General features: G+C 33.1%; 1 protein-coding gene across 3 annotated transcripts in view; it reads left to right on the top strand.

Annotated features, from left to right (window-relative positions):
* The window catches only part of LOC306868405 (transcriptional enhancer factor TEF-1-like), a 37979-nt gene extending 17808 nt beyond the window's left edge, over nucleotides 1–20171 (top strand). Inside the window, exons 4-13 of one of the 3 annotated variants that reach the window (XM_079414533.1) lie at nucleotides 9430–9494; nucleotides 9949–10011; nucleotides 12014–12139; nucleotides 12237–12277; nucleotides 12382–12437; nucleotides 13811–13935; nucleotides 15382–15555; nucleotides 17352–17492; nucleotides 18288–18440; nucleotides 18547–20171. In XM_079414533.1, coding sequence (XP_079270659.1) covers nucleotides 9430–9494; nucleotides 9949–10011; nucleotides 12014–12139; nucleotides 12237–12277; nucleotides 12382–12437; nucleotides 13811–13935; nucleotides 15382–15555; nucleotides 17352–17492; nucleotides 18288–18440; nucleotides 18547–18660 — 1058 coding nt within the window. In that variant the 3' untranslated portion in view covers nucleotides 18661–20171. The remainder of the gene's footprint in view (nucleotides 1–9429; nucleotides 9495–9948; nucleotides 10012–12013; nucleotides 12140–12236; nucleotides 12278–12381; nucleotides 12438–13810; nucleotides 13936–15381; nucleotides 15556–17351; nucleotides 17493–18287; nucleotides 18441–18546) is intronic. The other 2 variants (XM_079414534.1, XM_079414535.1) reach the window with 2 other exon arrangements.
* The last annotated feature ends 2213 nt before the right edge of the window (nucleotides 20172–22384 follow it).

The raw sequence follows: 22384 nt of genomic DNA, 5'->3' as shown, positions 1-22384 counted from the left end.
CTCTTTTTATACGAACTAACAATTTTAATGAATATATTGGGGTTAGTAAAGTCCAGTAGTTTTAGAATAAAATAAATAAATAATAAATGTATTTTTTATTTACTTACCATTAATTGATTAATTATATATTGTATTATTGTTATTATTATTAATATTATTATTTATAATCAATTATATAATAATACAGTTTTTTTTTAGTTTTTATAATTATTATTTATTTATGGAACAAATAGCATGTTTAATGTAAACACCCCCTAATAAAGTGCCCAGCTGATGTGAATAAAACTACCTAAAAACCTAATTATTTAAGATTTCCTTAAAACAGATTGGTCAACTAAAACTAGTCGTTCTGGCCATAAAGCAGCTGATTTTGCAAATCTGTGGTTTTGCACATCCCTAGTAGGCGACAGTAAAGTTATGGAGAAAAGTTGAAGAACAATAAATGTTGCTAGCCAGATTCAAACTCGTGTTGCCCACATCAGCACCACAGCTCAAAAAAATATGAGTTTGGATCCAACAGTATACTTTCGTCACCAAAAAATTCAATTTTCCTGCTATTTTATCTTTAGTGATTGAAAATCATTATTCAAGTAGTTTTAAAATGATAAGTGAGATGGTGTTACTGAAAATTATAGCTGTAATACACCCATAAGTGCTTACTCACTGGGCTTAAACATCTAATTATGTTTTAAACCCTTACAAAATCCCAGTTCTGAATGACAAAGCGCCACACCTCCACCTACGGGTATGTTTAGAGTCACACAGAAGACTTTCTTACATAATGATAAAGGAGCAGGAAGCTTGTCAGTGTGAGATGTGGCTTGATGGAAAAGGAGGAATTCAGGTGGGAAACAGGTGTTATCTGAAAGAAGTCAGGATCACACAGGACATTGCTTTTGTGTTTAGGGCTGTATTGTGCTCCAGAGGAGGTCCCTGGATGTGGGGCGTTTTTAAAAAAGTCTTCACTTTTCAAGGTCTACGAAAGAACTATGTATATTCCCACTTTAAACCTGCGCTTTGCTTCTTTTGTGTTGCATAAAATGGGGCCGAGGAGCAATTTTGCCCATTTTCTTTCCCAGAGGTACAGAGTTTAATCATGTTTCTCAAGGGACGGCGTGTGAATTTGAAAAAGGGACTTTGTGCAAGGAGCTATGGACTCCCAGAAGACCGTATGGACGCAAGAAATGAGTCCTGTCTGAAGCGCATTAATGTTCTCATTTGGCTTTGATAGGTGTGAGAGGCCTGGATGTTACCGCACCGAGAGCCAGTTAGGAGACAGGACACAGCATGCTTCATCCTCACACCTCTTAACTGTTTGAGACGGATGAGTGATTGAAACGGACACTGATATCATTTTACAGAGAGTCCTTGAGCCACATAATACACATTATTGTTGCTCGGTGGGAGCTGTAAAAAACAAAAAACAAAACAAAAAAAAAACTTTTGTTCCACATTAGTGTATTTTATTGTTTACTGCACTGAAAATCTTTTCTTTTTCTTTTTTTTTTAACTGGTCATGTTTTGTGTGTGAAGCATGAATGATTTTTTGTTGTTAGTTGAGATCGTGCAGCTTGCTTGAGGAGAAGTGTGCTATTGCTTTTCTAAGCAATGGTATGTTTGAGTTTCAATTTTAAAAAGATTATTATTATTATTATTACTATATTTATTATTATTATTTTGAAACTTGAACAGCCTCTGTGATGTCATCCAAAGAGGAAAGTTGTTTTATAGATGCATATTTTATTTTGTTTTATATTTGTTTATTTATTGCAAAGACACTATTTAAACTTATTGACACTTTATTTTCCTTTTTGTTTTGATATTGTGCAGTGCTTTGACACAATTTGCATTGTAAAAAGCGCTATATAAGTAAAGGTGACTTGACTTGACTTGATTTTATAATAATAATGGTATTAGTAATAAAATACTACTACTACTATTAATAATAATAATGTTTATTTTAGCAGAATTTACTGTGAGATAATATTATCATGAGCATCTTGTGTGTAAATGAACACTCTAAAACATTTGTTTACTCAGAAATGTATTTAACTATATTGCAGCTTTTGCGATTTGACAGTCTGAATATCAACGATATGACAATAAAGCCATATCACGATTTCAGTTTTGATTAACCATGTTCTCCTAGGGTTTTTTTTTTTTTTTTTGTGGAAGTTACTGTAAAACTGTATATACAGTTATGGTGGAAAAACTTGCTTGTGAACAAGACTTCAACTCCAAAACATTGTGTGCTGTTGCTACAAATGCAAAAGAGCTCATTAAAAATAGAATAATTGAAACCATACATCTTATTTTGATGTAAGTGATCATCATCACATTTAAATACACATTAGCTCAGTTAGTGTGCCTTTGTTATACAAGTTTCTCTCTTCAATCTAAAAGTTATTTGGTTGTCAAGTTTGCCTTGGCAGATAAACAAACTCCATTTTAGCTCACCTTTCATGAAGTTTGCACCCAGTAACTTTATCAAGCAAAACTAAATGAAGGAGAAAGCGAGAGTTTGAGAGGGAGTGAGCGAGAGGTCATTTAGGGTTGTTTGGATTTTCCATGTGTGATTTCCAGCAGGCTGGTGTGATGTTTCCAGCCAGTGCACCATGTTAGGACACAGTCAGACAAGCACACTTGCGCTCACTTGCATGTCCACACACACACACACACACACACACTCTCTCTCTCTCTCTCTCTCTCTCTCTCTCTCTCACGCACACGCGGGAAGCATGGTTAATTGCTCCCATTAAAGAAAACAGCTCCAAACTGAGTCCTTCCACTCTGTGTTTCCAGTTTCTTTTCTATCGCAGGAAGAGGAGCTTTCAGCGTTCTAGAGCTCTTTCTATGAGACTTTAATACGTATACATCCTAGTTCCAGTGCTTCCTTCTGTTTGCCAGTGAAACACATTCAGAATCCGTTTTCAGTGTTTCCCCTACCTGTTATTTTATTTTATTTTTTTTATTTTTATTTTTTTAAATAAAAGCCAAGCAAAGCATTTTCTTGATAAACTACACTCAAAAAGACCAGAAACATGTAATAAAGTATTGAATATATTTGATTTTTACCTTATTGTTTTCAAGTTTATCAAGTATAATTTTGGTCCATCTGATCATGCCCGTGACTTTCCTCTCAGAACTGATTTCTCTAAATAATCATAGCGGTTTTGGCGGGATGAGGGGTGTGGGGGGTGTCCACTGGAAAAGAAAAGACTGTCCGTCACGGTCTCTTGCCATCTGGCCTTGAATTTCCTCTCAGACCCTCCCTCTGAAAATGGTTTGCGGACAGAGGGGTGTCATCGTGTTACGGGCTATACCCGTCACAGAGGACAGCTGGCTAACTCTAATCAGATGGTAGCAGGCGTGTGTGTGTGTGTGTGTGTGTGAATGGCTTTATCTGGCCACACGTCTCGGTCCTGCTCTCAGGGAAACACCTGCATTGAGCCTGCAGATTGTATCAGTCTAAGCTGACTGACTCCCAGAGAGGGGATTGTTCAGACCACCATCTGCTTTTGGAGGCTGACCTTTACTTATAACCATATGGCATTTTATCGTTCCTCACTGTTCATGCTCGTGCACTAAATGAACAGGTAGATGATGAGTCTGTTAGCGTGATTGGACAGTCAAGTCAGAATACCTTGATTTGTCAGAATCAGACCTCTGTGTGTGTGTAGCTGTGTATTTAGATCAAAGTTGTTCAGAAAGGTGGAGTCTTTAGCACTTGAGTAAAGTGCGGTTGAAAGAAGTTCTCTGAATTTAGATGGCTGAGGTGATGGTTTTGGGACATTTTATTTTTTTGGGAAAAAATATTATGATGCATAGTTGACCTGACCTGTCACATATGTCTGTTTTCAGTTACACATAAAAATCTAATCGTAATTTAATAAATATAAATTATACCATAATCATTAAATAGTTATTATAAAGCATTTTATGTCTATTAAAATATATTAAGTTTATTTAATTTTGTTAAATTTTATTATTATTAAATTAACAGTATTTTTTATTACATTTATTGTTGTTGATGTTTTATACATAATCATTAATAAATATTAAATAGTTATTATAGCACATTTTGTTCATAAAATATAATATTATTAATTTAGTTTATTTTTATTATTGAGTTTTTATATGATCAAAATATTAACTATTATTATTATTGTTGTTGTTGTTGTTTTATGCCATAATCAGTAAATATTAAATAGTTATTATAGCGCATTTTATGTTCATAAAATATAATATTATTAATTTAGTTTATTTTTATTACTATTAAATAAAATTAATTTTTTTAGATGTTAATATCAATTAACTATATTTGTATTATTATTACAATCATTGTTGTTTTTGTTGTTGTTGTTGTTGTTTAATGACACAAAATATTACAAACTTTCTATAATAATAATAACAATAAATATATTTTATTGTTATTATTTACTGTCACAAAAAGGATAAATACAAGTAAACAATAAACAATGACAAAAATACAGAAATATATCATTCTTATATAACGATATATATTAGAGATCCTTTTAAAATTTTGATGCAAAATGCCTGTTTCAAGTCTGATTTTGTGATTTTAATATTATTGAAAATTATATCTATCATCATTCTATTCTGTTCTTTATTGTTGTGTTCTGTTGCTTAAAATATAATGTAAAACTACTGATAAATTATCGATCTCTATGATGCCCATGGAAATCAGCAATCTATGAGTATCGCAGTCTCAGTTTGGACTCATCATTCCTTAGTCATGCATTGTTAGTTTAAGCCATTGTGATTCTAATAGCAGCCCAAGACCTCAGAGTCATCCATCAGTCCTGGCAGAGCAGCAGAGCCATTGTCCCAGAGATTCAGGGTTTCTGTACTGCCCTGAGACCAACATCCCGATACTTGTGGGTCATTTCAAATGCTCAAACATTTTCAGAGATTTGTGAGGTGAAACAAATGGTTTTATCTCCTTTCATCACTTTTCGGAGAGTTCTTTTAGTTGACAAGATGATGAATTTCAGTGAGTGAGCCACGTGTCTCATCTTCTGACGTCACCCTTGCTCCTCAATGACCCATGCAGTCCAAACTCTCTTCAGACAGACTCAGCACAAAGAATGCAGACTGGCATTCAGAGCTGGGTAGATTACTTACAAATTGTAATCCGTTACTGATTCCAGATTACATGACAAAAATTGTAGTCAGTAACGTAATCTGTTACATTACACATTTTAGGTAATATAATCAGATTACTTTTAGATTACTTTTGATTTAACTTGTTTATCACATTGATTTAAATAGCATTATCTTGTACCATAATGATGTAAAAAATGCAAAGAGTAAGAAAACTTCCATTCATTGTAATTTCAAGTGCATTAAACATTATTACAGTTTCCCAAACTAGGGTTCGTAAAGGAACTGCAGGTGGGTTGTGAGTTTAATGAAAAGCTGACAATTAATTAAATCATAAATAAATAAAATTAAAATAAATCATTTTAAAACAAACTCCCTTTTTTTATTTAATTTTTTTTATTATTATTTGAACTCCCTTTTGAGGAAAGTCTCTTCACTTGGCGGCCATATTTGCAACGCCTCCAGTCAGCTCATAGTTCAATCCTGAAATCTCAAAAACTGCTCGCTGAACTCACATTATGTCAAATCAGCAACAAAAATCTGAAATTAATTGCCCCATGAATGTTGTTTCTTATGCTCAAATAGCGTTTAAAAAGCTTATTTTTCAGGCTAGACCAGGCAATGCGCATGCAGAATCATAACCTGCTTATACTGTGCATATGCATTGGTTAGTCTAGTCAGGTTTCTATGGGAAATTAGACTCTTTCATTTCGAAGGTGGGACTATTCCTCCATATTGCGTGTTGCAGTTTCTCCCATTCATAAGTACAGGAGTGAACAGTCTTTGTGTTTCTATAGTCTTTGTTTTAAATAAATTTAAATCATTAATCAACATCAAAGAAACCGCGAACATGCAAATGTGATACTTAATTATTGAAATATTTAGTTTAAAATCTCAGGGGTACTTAAAGCAAATATATTCGGTGAATAAGGTTTAGATGACAAAAAGTTTTGGAATGCCTGCATTACATGTAACTAAGAAATAACGTGAATATGTGCATTTTAATTAGTTATAATTAATAATACATGGTTAACCTACAGAGTAATAATTCAAATAAAAATGAATGTTCATCAGTAGTTGATGCAATGTTGAAACCCTTCTTAAACCTGAAATGATTTTTGTAAATCCAGTGGCCAAATGCTATCGCCACCCGACTAATGACTGATCTTTGTGTGAATGTCCGCAAGACTGGACTATTTATACATATATAATAAGTATATATTCGGTAGACTATTTTAGAAAGGAAAATTTAAAAGATGAAAAAGAGAAATTAGGGGGAATCAATGATTTATGTATAATTTATTGCTATTGTGTGAATATGTAATCATGTAATCCATAAAAAAGTAACTGTAGTCTGATTACGAGTATTTTAAAATGTAATTTACTCTGATTACAAGTACTTAATTTTTGGAATCTGATTACGTAATCCAGATTACATGCAATCAGTTACTACCCAGCTCTGCTGGCATTAGTGTTATCTGAAATCAAAACAAAGAACAAATGGGGTTGGCCATGAGTTAAATCAATTTTACTCAATTATCATGCCTTAAAGGGACAGTTCACCCAAAAATGAAACTTCTGTCATCACTTACTCACCCTCATGTCATTTCAAACCAACTTTTCTCTTCTTACAGGACACAAAAGAAAAATTTTGTAGACTGCCATCATGTTTTAAAGCTTCAAAAAGGACACAAAAACATGAAGCATCTACACTATTCTCCCTACATAAAACATGCGCTATATTCTAAGTTTTCTGAAGCCATATGATAGATTTGTTTAAGAAACATAGCAAAATGTTAGACATACAGGTGACATGAGAGTGAGTAAATGCTGACAGAAATCGGTTAAGACATTGAAAAATTCAGGTTTGGATATCACAGCATAAATCATATGCTTTCATTTAGTTTGCTGGAAGAAACTGACGACAGAGAAATCTGTCAGCGCACAATGATTGACGAGCCCCATTTTTGGCGGCATCTTTCCCCTCTGAAGACACGCTGAGGTTAACCCTGCGTCAGTGTGAGGTCCATTTATCAGCTCCTTTTAATTGCAAACAGTGGGTGTTCCTCAGAGCTGCTTTACTTTATGCTGATCAAGCTGAAATTGTGATTTGATGACCTTTAACCCACCACATCCTCTGTGGTTTTTGTGGCCTGCCCTCCACCAGCATAACATCAACACTTTTGTAACGCCACTATAAAGGAATGCCATCGACCCCCTCGCTGTTTTTTTTTTTCTAATTCCAGTGCATCCGGAAAACCACATCTTGTTCTGTTCTGTCAGAGTGAGACTCAACTCTAAGTGTTTCTCAACCCTGTATCTCTCATTTTTAATGACTAGAGTCATTGCCAAACCTGAACAAATTTCTGAGAGAACAACATTACTGAGTCATCAGAAGATTCAGATGATTATTGGTGGATTGTCAGCCATATATGTTATATTATTCATGATTTAATTATATATATATAATCCATAATAATTCATAATGCTAATTATATAAAATAATATATATATAATTTTTTTTTTTTTTTTTTTCTTTCATTATTATTTTATATTATCTCATACTATCACCAGGGGGTGTTGAGTAATAATCAGCTGTAATTCTGTGATGATGGTGTTGTTTATCTGATCTCTTGTTGAGAGTTAGCTAGTCTCTTTGATCAGTTTATGCTTTGGTTTGTCTACCAAACTCCACAGGGGAGACTCTCAAAACTCAGCACTCGTCGACAGGCTTTCTCGCTCTCTCTTTCTCTGTCCCTGTATGTCCCCTTTCTCTCTGGAGGTTGTTTTGCAGGTTTGCCAAGTCCAGCTGAGCATGTTTTCAAGTGACTGAAAAGAATGAATTATGCAGCAGTAAGCATGCTTACAGCTGGCCGTTTGGAGTGTCTTTGATCTGAGAGCGGAGTGTGCATGAATGCCCGCATTGTGAGCGTACAGAGCGTGTGTGTGTGTGTGTGTGTGTGTTTGTGTTTAGAAGAATAGGGAGGCCCAGGTCTGGGTTAGAAGAGATTACACTGCAGGCATGTTGGGTAAAGGCTAGGAGAAAATACCCTGACGCTGTTTGTTGGCTGACGGTCAGATATTGTCTAGTTCAAAATGAAATCATCTACTCACCTTCATGACATTCCAACATGTCTTTTTTCCATGAAACACAAAAGATGTTTTGAGGAAGATTCACACTGCTGTTTTCCATATAATGAAAATACATAGTGACTAGAGACTGTCAAGCTTAAATCACTATAAGCTCAGTAGATAATATCCACACTATATTTTCATAGCTCCGTCTTTCAAGTGTTCTTAAATTCTGTATCATAGGATTAATGAGGAATAGACAATACATTTATGCACTGAAAACTTTGCCTTTGCCATCTCATTTAAATTGCATTTTTAATGTTAATATAGTACAATTAATATTTTTTAGGTAAATTAATTACTTTTTTAAATATCTTTTTTAATTACACTAATTACATTTAACTTAAAAGTAATTTAGTTTAATTTAATTTAAATTAGTTTACTGTGAGTTGTAGGACAGTGACTGGCTAATGTTACACTGATAATCATGTCATATCAGTTTTGATTTACTATAATTAAATATGTAAAAAAAAAAAAAGATTTAATTCAATATATGAGGAATAGACAATAAAGCTATGTACTGATCATCTTTACCTCTGCCATATCATTTAAATTGCATTTTTTGTGTTAATTTAGTGCAATTTTTCATTTTTAAAATGAGCTAATGAAATTTAAGAAACATAATTTTAATCAAATGTTTAATTAATTGTTAATTATTACTGTGAGTTGTAGAACAGTGAGGCTAATGTTAAATGATATGAAAATATAACAAAGGATATACTGACTTCAGAACCACTTTTAGTTTATTCAATGATTTACACGTCTGCCATAATATTGTAACATTGTATTTAAATTATCTTCAGCCTTTATCATTTGGTATAAGCCGTTAATTGTGTTTATTATATATAAAAAAAAAATGTATTTGGATAATTAAAACCTTGAATTGATTGACAGATCTAGTTTGTTTTGTATAATAGTTAAGCTAATTTTTCATGCATGTATTTTTCTTCATGTATATATTGTATATATTATTCTTAATGTATGCATTTAATATACATTTATAGTCGCCACTACTGGTGTAATGGTGTAACCTTAAATACTGAAGTTTTGCAGCAAACTAAAGCAAAACAATGAATCAATGTAAAGTCACTAAATAAATTTGTTTAAACAATGTAAATAAAGGTTATATAATGTTACTGTCTATTAACAAGTATTCTTTATTTTCTTTTACAGGTCGTAACGAATTAATCGCCAGATACATCAAACTCAGAACGGGAAAGACACGGACGAGAAAGCAGGTTAGCAGAGTTGCTTGAAGTTCTGAGCGTGACGTGAAATAAATAATGCTGCTTATAGAGGCTATTTCCAGTAAAGTCACATTGTGACGAGCCAGACTTTGTTTATGGCTTCATCCAAACGTTGTCTGGCTGGCTTACTGCCTTCCCTAGTTACCAAAGCGCTCTTCACTTAGTGGACACCTGTTGCTTTGTGCTCTCAATTCAGTGCAAAGCTTTACAATTTTACCGTAAAGTCAGTTTGACTTGAAAACTGAATTTGTAACTAATTAAATAGCCGATCACTTTCTTTCTTTCTTTCTTTCTTTCTTGTTGCTGAACAAATAATGTGAAAGGTTGTGTTGGATGTTCTGTTTGTAATTAAAGTGCATGTTTTTGTGGCTAATGGCAGGGGGCCTTTCATCTCCATGGTTACAAAATGCTCCTTTTATGTGTGTGTGTGTGTGTGTGTGACCAGGTCTCCAGTCATATCCAGGTTCTTGCCCGGAGGAAATCCAGAGAATTTCACTCCAAGCTAAAGGTACATGCCAGTCTTGTGTTTGACACAGCCTGTGTGTGTATGTGTGTAGTTTCTCAGGCCATATCCGTACTGAACTGTGTGTGTGTGTACGAGTGCCCTGCTGTTTGGCTGTCTGTAACCTAGATTTGCTGCTTGTGACTTGCCTGCTTAGTATGCAGTCAACTGGCTAACTTCTTTTCTTCATGTTTGTCCGTTTCCTTCCGGTTTTGCACAAAAGTGTGTTTGTTTTGGAAAGGCTTCGCATGCACACCAAAATATTTAATGTGTGATACACGGGTTGACTTGAGTAAAGTTGTTCAAGGACAGTCACACAATTTAAAATGCGGTGTGAAGTTCAAAGCAGACCTTTAGACATTATTCAGTATGTGAGTACCTCTCCAGTTGCAATTTTTTGTTTGTCTACATATAGGTTCAGGTTACTGGTATTGATTAAATGTGACCCTGGACCACAAAACCAGTCATAAGTAGCATGGGTATATTTGTAGCAATAGCCAAAAATGCATTGTATGCATTGAAAAGATCGATTTTTCTTTTATGCCAAAAATCATTAGGATATGTTCCATGAAGATATTTTGTAATTTTCTACTGTAAATATATCAAAACTTAATTTTTGATTTGTAATATGCATTGCTAAGAACTTCATTCAGACAACTTTAAAGGTGATTTTTTTTGCACCCTCAGATTCCAGATTTTCAAATAGTTGTATCTTGGCCAAATATTGTCTGATCCTAAAAAACCATACATCAATAAACAAATCTATTCCTGTGATGCAAAGCTGATTCTTCAGCATCATTACTCCAGTCTTCAGTGTCACATGATCCTTCAGAAATCATTCTAATGTGATGATAATTTCTTGTTATTATCAATGTTGAAAATAGTTGTGCTGCTTAATATTTTGTGAAAACCATGATTCATTTTAATCAGAGATCTTCTGTTCTAGAAAGTTTATTCAAACATTAAACGTTTTTTTCAGAATTATTCTATTTTAGAAAGATCAGACGAACATTTATTTGAAATTAAAATATTTATAAATGTCTTTACTGCCACTTTAAAAAACAATTAAAGCACCTTTTGCTCAGTAAAAGTGTTAATTTATTTTCAAAAACAATACTTTAATATTTTGTCATATACAACATAATGTGTAGTGGTGTGTAGATGCTGATGTTGTCATTGGCTGACCTGAGGAGAGGAGGGATGTCAAAGGATCATGCTTTTGAGCAGCTGTGGCATCTGGTGGTTAAACAGCAAATGACAGTCCACTGACAACACCTCTGTTTAATTTTTCTCTCTTTTTTTCTTATTTATTTTGGTGCTTTTTCCAAGAGAGAAAGAGGGGAATAGGATTGGTTACTCATTTTATTTGGCAGCATCTATGATGATACAAAAGGCTCATCTTTAATCATATGCGCTCCAGTACTTGTCAGCCTGCTTGACCACAGTGAAACACATTTATCAGACAGTCTGACTGACTGCTGCTTTCATACAAAAACAAGGCTCACATTCTTCACACAAGGCCTGTTTATTCACATAAGTTTGTCAATAAGCATGAACAGTAAATGAGAGAGCCTATTAATCACCACACAACAAAAAGTATAAAGTCAAAACTAACAACATAATCTGCATGCTGTGCGTTCTAGAAACTCACAAACAAGCTCTCTGAATTAAATTTCCTTTTCTACAGGTTTGAGTTCCTCACGTATGCTATATTAAGTTTTGTATAAAAAGTAAATATTATAGAGACCCAGAAGTTCTTTAGTTTATTCATTTTTAACACTTTAAATTTTTGGATTCAAAGGTCAGCTTGAATGGTAGAGCCGTTTAAATGGGCCTTATCTGCTTTTTCACAGCGTCAGGTCTTAACGAGACACATTCATTTAAAGAAATGATGAGACCCTTTGCCCTTGAGCCAGGGTTAGATTTTATTTCATTAATAAAATAAATGAGGTTTTATAGCAGTAACAGAGCAGGAGCTAAATCTTCTCTGTGGTGTATGTCGTTGAAGGACCAGACCATGAAGAATGATGCGATCAACAGGATGTCTTCAGCGCAGATCGTCTCGGCCACGGCCATCCACAGCCGGCTGGGGCTCATGGGACTCCCTCGACCCACCTTGCCTGGGGCGACAGGGGTAAGAGACGCCCCAGACCGCTTTAAAACCATTAGTCTCCCATGAGTTGGTATTGTTTTACACTATAACACTGTAACACATTTTACTCCTTTTCTAGATTTGGCAGGTGTCAACAGGGCAGCCTGGTTCCTCTCAAGAGTAAGTGTATATAACTTAACTACTTTGAATACGGTATATATGACAGATTAAAACTTGTGAATTAAAAATGACACCTTGTGATAATCACCTCTCTTGTTCCTCAGTGTGAAGCCGTTCACACAGCAGAATTACCCCATCCAGACGGCCACAGCCATCGCAGGTGTGTAGATTCATAGTTAACAGATGCCTTTGATACTTTTATGAAGGTGTAAGTTTGCATAAACCTACTTAGATTTTGCATATTTTTAAAAGAATAATTCTGGTTCTTATATTTGCTTGGATAAGCCACTCAAAGCTGTTGCTTTGAATTAAATCAGCTACTTCTGTTTGTTGTTTATTAATGTATAATAATGCATTTATTAATATTTTAATAAAATGATATATTAATAATTTATAATATAATTGTGTTTATAATATGCATTTTAAAAATGACATTTAAAAATAAAAAATAATTAATTTAAATTTAAAAATGTAATGCATTAAAAGATAATATAAGTGCTTTTATAGAAAAAAAAATTAATTATTGAATTCATATTTGTATTATTAATGTATAATTATGATCCAGCACTCACTCCCTCAAGTGTGTGTATGTGTGTGTATATACATATACACACACACACATATACATACACACACGCGTGCACACACACACACATATACATATAAATAATACATAATAAAAATAACATAATACAATAAAGTGAATATAAGAACATTACTTGATGGCAAAATTAAATTTAATTATTAAATTAATATTTATATTATTGTATGATTTTATTTATATCTAATAAATAAATCAAATTATTTTAATGATATCATATTAATACAATATGATGTAATATGTGAAATAATAATTCTTAAATGTATATTAGTAATGTATAAGTTTGTTTCTATATTATATAAATAAAATGTATATTATACTATCTTATATTTATTAATATTATAATATATAAATAAATAGTGTATACTATGATGTGAAGTGAAGTGACATTCAGCCAAGTATGGTGACCCATACTCAGAATTCGTGCTCTGCATTTAACCCATCCAACGTGCACACACACAGCAGTGAACACACACACACCGTGAACACACACCCGGAGCAGTGGGCAGCCATTTATGCTGCAGCGCCCGGGGAGCAGTTGGGGGTTCGGTGCCTTGCTCAACAGCACCTCAGTCGTGGTATTGAGGGTGGAGAGAGCGCTGGACATTCACTCCCTCCACCTACAATTCCTGCCGGCCGGAGACTCGAACCCGCAACCTTCGGATTACAAGTCCGACTCTCTAACCATTAGGCCACGACTTCCCCAAAAATGTTATATGATTTAATGTAAGAAGTACATTATGTGGTGTAATCATTATCAATAAAAAATAGTATATATAATTTATATATTACAGTAGTATATCAATGTAGTATATAGTATATATTATATTCAGTATATTCTATTTAAATAATTTTTAATGGCTCTTGTCGTATTGCATAAAATGAAACATAATAATATTACTTCTGTTTTGAAATGCTGTGTTTGTGTGTAGTTTACGAGTCCCCCACACCCCTGGCAACCGCAATGCCGGCATGGCACGGTCGCTCCATCGGCACCTCTAAACTGCGGCTGGTGGAGTTCTCCTCCTTCCTGGAGCATCAGCGGGACCCAGATTCAGTGAGTCAGCACACGTACCCACAACCACTGCAGAGAAGAGCAGCCTTGACCTGCTTTAGCAGCCGCAGCGCCACTGCTTCACCACTGATTATCATGATTAATCGCATCCAAAATAAACGTTTTTGTTTACATAATATATATGTGTACGGTGTATAATTATGTACATATAAATACACACACAGAGTATATATATTTTAAAATATTTACATGTATATACATGTATATATTTTACATTATTATATTTTATATTATACATAAATATATTCAATATATAAACAACATACATTTCTTAAATATATACATGCATTTGTATTTATATACATAAATGTACACAGTACACATACATATATAAACTATGAATCCATTAATCCTTTGACAGCACATAAGTATATGTAAGAAATAATAATATAGTAAATAATACAAAAATGCATTTTTATTTATTGCATAAACACAATTTTACCTAATCAGACTTATTAACAGCTTATGTTGATTATAAACTACTTTGAATCGAAATGAAAGGATCAATTTTAGTAGTATTGCATGATTTTATTTGCATATTGTTGGTGTTGGTGAGAGATTTGCTGATGATTTAGCATTTAGCCTTGGATCGTGGACCTTATGCGATGCTTTTGAGAAATGCAAATCTACTGACAGCAGCTGCAGGGCAGTGGGCTCTTATTAGAGATGGTCATGATGACCGAGGTCACATCCTGCATTTTTCCTGATCCACTGATAATAATGCAAATCTACACAACCTCAAATCTCCATCAAACTCATTTTGAAACCAAATGAAGCACTAAACTAAAACAGATATTTTCTGGTAAACTAACCCAGAAGTGTAGCTTCAGAACATGCTTCATACGATCCAGTACTCATCCAGAAGTGGGACTCACTCCCTTAAGTGTCTTCAAATGAAGTGCCTTTAAGCACTGATCTGACTACAGTCAAGGAAATGAAGACAAAACAGCGTGTGTAGATTAAAAGTGAGACCCGGGAAGACGTTATTGTGACCTGCAGGTTACCAGAATGCCTTGCGTCCGTGTTAAAGCAGACCTGAGTAATGGATCATGTTGGCAGCATCTCTATGAAATGCTTGTCCCTCTGGTCTGGCGTGACAGCGGCTATTAATCTTGCGTTTGTAGCTATATGCAGAAGGAGCTGTGTTCTCAATACAGTCGTCCAGTTACACAAACGTTCAGCTTTGGGGAAGCGGTTCAGAACGCACCTAAAATGCTTTACAAATGCAATTTGAAATGCTTCATTACTCACACAAATAACATTTGGGAATGGCATTTGAACTCATTGAAAACTATAAACTATATAAAAAAGGCTTGTTGCCCAGGAAACATCTTATGTAGTAATTATTTCGCAAAATAAAAGTGTGTTAGTTAATTTTGTATAGCCTGTAGTGATGATGCACTGATGTAATTATATCTCTTTCTGCAGTACAACAAGCATCTGTTTGTGCACGTCAGCCAGACGAATCATTCGTACAACGACGCGCTCCTGGAGACAGTGGACATACGTCAAATCTACGACAAATTTCCTGAGAAGAAGGGCGGGCTGAAGGAGCTGTTTGGAAAAGGACCTCAGAACGCCTTCTTCCTGGTTAAGTTCTGGGTGAGTCTTATTTGAGTTTGAGCGTAGCTGTTAGCACATTGACCTGTGGTGCTCATGCAAACAAAAAAATGAGTTTGGATTGTTTTCCAATCACATTTCCTTCTTTTCCCTGCACTTTTCCCCAGTTTTTCCATAGTTCCGTATATTCTGAATGTATTTATATGTAATATGCTTTAAAATGAGTAAACCATTAACTAATATAATTATTGATAAATAATTAATCAGTTTTGTGCAAATTTTGTTTCAACTTTTGGGCTCTTTTAATATAATAATTAATATTTCATATAAATACTTTTTATATTAAAATACAGAATTTTCAATAAATAAATGTACATTTTAATAAGAAATTATTAATAGAGGTGCCTCTTTGAGTAGGGGCACATGTGGCTTTGGCTTCACAAAAATAAATAAATAAAATATTTTCACATTACAAATCACAACCACTATTTAATTTGAATTCTAATATGAACTTTAATTTAAACATAATTCATTTTTATGATGGTTTTTATATGTCTGGAATAAGGGTAATTCCTATAATAATTCATGATTAATTTCTTAAATGTCTTCACACTTTCACTTTCGGCTTTTTTTTTAATAGTTAATAAAACCTTTAATAAACTTAAAAAAAAATTTTTTATTAAAAGATACCATAGCCAGTATAAAATGTGTGCAATTTTGGGTGTATTTAAAAATATATAATAATGTTAATATGTCATATTGATACTATTACTATTAATTATTCATATAATAATATTAACTATTAAAAAAAAATAATTTTGTGAAATATAAAACTTTAAATATCGATAACTAATAATAGATAGTTGTTTCTTTAAGTATGGGCAATTTTGAATTTATAAAAAAAAAAAAACATTGTATTAAATACAAGTGTTAATCATAAACTTTACATTTTTATATGTATTAAGCATTTCAATATTTATCTTTAAATAAATATATTTTTTTAATGACGGCTTTTTATAGTTTAAGACTGAAAATCTAACCTGGGTAAAATCTATACATAGGAGATTATTTTTCAAATGTCTTTTATGACATAAAAGCGCTCAACGTTTAAGAATCAGCCGTAGACAAGCATTGTGTAGATTTCAGCATCAGCTGTTGAACAACAGCACTAGTCACCTGCGGCAGCTGAACTGGTCTGATTAAAGTGCTGTGTTAAAGCCAGCAGTGGCGTGTTTAATCCAGAGCGGTCTGAATGTGAAACTTTAATACTGCTGATGCTGGATTTGATAGGGAGCCTTTATTTGAACACCTGCCGCTCTGAGCGACAGGTGCAAGTGCATGAGCTGAGCAGACCACCACATCCTGTACATTCAAACACCGCTCTCTGGAGGTTAACACTCGTGAGACTAGTTTGGGATGGTGGCCTTGTTTATCTTCTACTAATGGGTGTTTTAGGACAACAGCAGGATACCGTGTTCTTATCGTTTTTTTTTATCTCTATGCAGTAATCATATTTTATAGCCTTGAAATCCCTGAGAATTTGCAAAATAATGTTTTTCAACAGTGTCTGATGATGTACTTATTGTTTTAAAATAAACTTGCAAAAAAGTTTCATTAAATGCAGCTGTAGAAAAACCCCGCCAGTGATTCCAGGTGTCTGTGGCTTTGAGGAATATGCTTTATTCAAAGCTTCAAATTCAAGTGTCTGACAAATTACTCATTTATTTATCCAACTGTATGCAAATCCTGGGGTGGTATTCAACACATTGGCTTTTGTCAGTGTTTTCTCTCCTTCTGTTCATTCATTGTGACTGAGCTTTTATCTGGTGTGTCCGCAGGCCGACCTCAACTGCAACATCCTGGAGGATTCTGGGGCATTTTACAGCGTAACCAGTCAGTACGAGAGCTCAGAGAACATGACCATTACCTGCTCCACAAAGGTCTGCTCCTTCGGGAAACAAGTGGTTGAAAAAGTTGAGGTGAGGAGTGATAAATAAGTGATAAGTAAAATAAAGCTTTTGTAGAAAAAGATGTTCATAAACATCAAAATATTGTTATATTGAATGTAAACTCAATTTACTATAAATACGGTTTGTTTATTTTATGCTATATAAGTCTATAAATTTCTTTATCATTTTATAACATTTACTTTTTCTGTAAAGCTCATTTAATATTTCATTTGTGATATTGTAATATCATCATAATGTAACATTTAAAATATACAATTTTTTATTTATATGTAATTTATTGTAAATACTGTAATATTTAATCATATACATCAAATTTAATATAGCATTAAAAATATTTGAAACAATTTTCCTAGTTTTATCTGTAATATTGAAAATAATTTATATTTCTTAATTGTTAATATTTTTATATACAATTATAATGTAACTTGATTTGCATGTAATTTGAAAATTAATTTAATATATTATGTATAATCATATTTAATATAATTTAAATGTAATTTAATATGATAATTATTAAACCACACAATATTAATATTAGTACATTATATTTTAATTAGTAATTTAATATTATACTTGATTTAATAATTATATTTGTGAATTATAAATAAATATATATGTAATTATATTTTAATAAGTATTTATACTATTATAATTTAAATATAGTGTGTGTATTACAGTATGTAATTTATTCATATGATATGTAATATATTTATATTAATATGTAATATTAGGATTTTAGATATGCATGTAATTACAAAATTAAAACAGTATCATTTAAAATATATATTTTTTTTCTTCTGGTAGACGGAGTATGCGCGGTTTGAGAACGGCCGCTTTGTGTACAAGATCAACCGTTCTCCCATGTGTGAATACATGATCAACTTTATCCATAAGCTCAAGCACCTGCCTGAGAAATACATGATGAACAGCGTACTAGAAAACTTTACCATCCTATTGGTAGGTTCTACAATTTCCATGTGTTTTGTAAATGCACATGTGTAAATATGACTGTATTCGGCGTCAAATGTGGTCTTAAGTTTCAGTTCCTGCACTGTTCCCACAGGTGGTGACGAACAGGGAAACTCAAGAGACCCTACTGTGCATAGCCTGCGTGTTCGAGGTCTCCAACAGCGAGCACGGCGCTCAGCATCATATCTACAGACTGGTCAAAGACTGAAGCTCCTCGACTCACACGAGTAACACTACAAGCAGACAGTCAGTGGACCCACAGAGAACAGTGGAGACTTTATACTCACTGAGGCTTTTAGGCTACACAGCTGACGACCACCAAGGGCGGTCTAAGGACTAAGAAGAGCCTTTGAATGACTCACGACCTCCTTTTAAGTGGCTGTGCCTCTGTCAGTCCCACCCAGACGGCTTTTGTCACGTTTTGGGTGAGGTCTGGAATGAATAATTACATTATAATTTGTGTATCTCTTGTGTTTTGGTGTTTATTTTTCATTAACCTGTGGTGTGGGTGAAACGGTACGGTTTTGTTACTTTGTTCAGCTGTCTGTTTAACTTGGTTGATGTTTTAAACCAACATTAATGTGTTTTTGAAAGAACGTTGCTTATGTAAAATCGTATTGTCATAGTACACGAAAGCTTTTTTTTCTTTTGTTCAACCTTTTATTCTCACACTGATCTACATTTCAAAGACTTTGCCCCTGGTATTTTTTGACCTTTAGTGGATTTAACTTTAATGAAAGACCATAAAAAGGTACTGTATTATTTATGTGGAACTACCTGCCTTACACTGCACACGGGCTGTTTCAGTGTGACCTACAGTTATGTATATTAAACACTAAGAAACACATCATTTTCTTATAGGAAACTTTAAAAACAACAACAAATGTCAAACCTTAACCAGTTACTAATTTGTGAATTTTCTGTGCAATTAAAGCTTTTTTTTTTGTTTAAAATCCTATCCTAGCTTCGGTTATATTATACAGGCTACACAAGAAAGGGAATTTGCATAGCAAAATCACCAAAGCATATCGTGCCTTAGTGTTTATCATCGCAGACGTGGTCTAATTGTGAGTAAAAGTGGGCAATATAACCTCACATCTCTCTCTCTCGTACACCAAATAAACACATTCTATCACTTCTGTGTTCAGCTACAGGTGTTGAAAGTGCCTTTTGTGTGTCCAGTCAGATTTGGATTCTATAACCATAATGCCTTTGACATTTTAAAAACGGAGAGAAAAATAATTAGAACTGATAGAAAAGTGTTACTGCTCTCTCATTTTGATGGAAGGATATTTCAATTTGAGTAGGAATCAGGAATTTCTTATCTACCTTGAGAAAGCAGTTTGTTATGGTGTCAAAGATTTCATAAACACAAAGGCATCGAGTGACTTTAATCAGAAGACCCCGACATTACTCTGGGTGAAATGACTCCTGGATCTGAATCAAACTGGCCATCTCCGTCTTATTTACCACACAAGATTGTGTTTTCTTTTGTTTTTGTCTGCCATGTTTTACAGAGTATTTGTTAGTAAAAAAGAGCATTAAAAGAGAACACTAATGTTTTTGTCTGTTTGGTTTCAGTAAGAGAACACTTTTGTCTGGAGAGCACTAAAACGTTGAGTTTAGTAACTTTTTTTAATAGGTGGACTCATGTCAAAATTGTTTTCAGTTTCTCCTGATCCTTGAGGGGATGAAAATGAAAAAAAAACTTTGTACTGCAAACTGTTTTGCTTAGTGCTTCTATTTTCTCTCCTACGAAAAGTAATTAGTTTGTTTACACACACGTTGTTTTTGAGAAACAAATATTTTACCAGTATGAATGACGTGTGGCTTGTTTTGATGAATTCTGCTGTACTTTTTTTTTAATATATGTAATATTTCTTACAGCCACTAGGTGGCAGTACATTGTAAATAATGGCACGCTACACTACCCTGTTTTCCGCAAACACTTTAAATTAAATGAACGTGATTATATAGACTATAAAACTGTTAAAATTATTATTATGAACAATCACATTATTATTAGTATAGTATTAATATTATTATATATTACTATTTGTCACTGAACATTGAGTACTGGACCAGCTAAAGAACAAATTCAATAATATGGTTTATTAATGGCCAATAATATATTCTATATTATTTTGTCTAACTGAATTACAACAGTAAAAAAAAAAAAAAAAAAAAAAAAAAATATATATATATATAAAAAATCATTGGTTTTAAATGCTACAACTAAATTTAGAGATCACAATATTATATATATATATATATATATATATATACACATATACATATACACACACACACACACACACACACACACACACACACACACACACACACATATATACATACAGATTATTATAACAATTATTATTATTATCAGTAGACATATGCCGACAGGTCTACATTAGCACAACAGAACTCTGGATATAATCCTGAAGGCGTATTTCACCAGGAAAGTTTTCTTTTGCCCTCTCTTGTCTGGGGATATTACAGCCTAAATCCGATGGGAAATCTGAACATCCAGTTACGCACAGCTGGACAAAACCAGTGTAGTGATTTATGTCACAGTCACTGACCTTTTTCAGACTAACAATAATAAACCTCCTTCCAGTGAAATACTTCACAGGCTTAGGCCTACAGTATGGTCTAAATCTCATGTTTTATCAAATGTACATTACGTCATCAATGGACGTACTAGCAATTTAAAGAACTAGTAACACCAATAATATTAACAAAGATTATAGGTTATATAAATGTTTCATGTGGAGCAGGGTATTTTGTGTCATGCTAGTTATTTTCTCCTTGGGGCAAGTTGTCATTTGTTTTAAATGGTACACATTTATGCAGTTTAATAACAAGGGATTCCCAAATGTTTTGGTCAGCCAAACCTCTTTGACCTCAATTTATTTACTTGAAAAGAGATTTTAAGTCAATATTTAAGTCATTTAACAACACATTCAGTGTTCAGAGTTTTCTAATTGGTTAAACTAAGAAAATGTGTCAGCATTTTTAATAAGTGTTTTATTTATCGTTTAGATCTTTATGATATAATTATTATTAACTTTCCATTCTCTAATGTTGGTTAATAACATGCAGGTAAACTAATATAATATGTAATTTTCTTAGCAAATGTTTTATTTTGATTTTAAATAATTCATTTTAAATTAATATTTTTTTTTGTGTGATTTAATTATTAGCTTTTCATTCTATTAATGACATGCAGATAAAAGGTTTAAATGTTTTATTCGTTTTAGTAAGTTTTATTTACATTCTTCATTATTTGTTTTAATGAGCTTTTTTCATTCTCTGATGCTGCTTAACATACAGGTAAATAATAAAAACTAATGCATACAGGTCAACTTTTTAATTAAGTGTTTTATTTTGATAGTTTGATATTTATTGTTTTAAATAATTTATTTTAGTTTTACATTTTTATGATGTAATTATTAGTCTTTTTTTCTCTGAATTTGGTTAATGGCATGCAGGTAAACGAATAAAATGTCAACATTTATAGCCAGATTTTTGTATTTTTCATTTATTTAGTATTATTTATTCATTTACTTATTTACATTTTTATTAAGCCATTATTAGCTTTTTGTAAACTTAATATCTCCAGGGGTTGATTTGGAAAACCTTGAATTACAATGCTTGTCAGTCAAAACAAAGATTCAGTATTTGTGTGTTATTTTTACAATTTGTGGTGTTTCAAAATTGCTTGTGATTCATGGTTGTTTTGTGTGTTTACATTCATCTGAAACGCCTACATAGGCGGTTTAATGCAGATTCCATTGCGACAATTCAGTGAAATCTATTTCTTCCTGTGTAGTACTGCTGGAAATGTTCAGATGCATTTTTGCTTACACAGAAATATTTTGAAAAACAATGGCATAAAAATGGAGCGAAATAGTGACAACTAGTCCGTA

Source organism: Barbus barbus (genome assembly GCF_936440315.1).
Source record: "Barbus barbus genome assembly, chromosome: 50".
NCBI lineage: Eukaryota > Metazoa > Chordata > Actinopteri > Cypriniformes > Cyprinidae > Barbus > Barbus barbus.
This window is presented reverse-complemented; position numbering and strand designations above follow the sequence as displayed.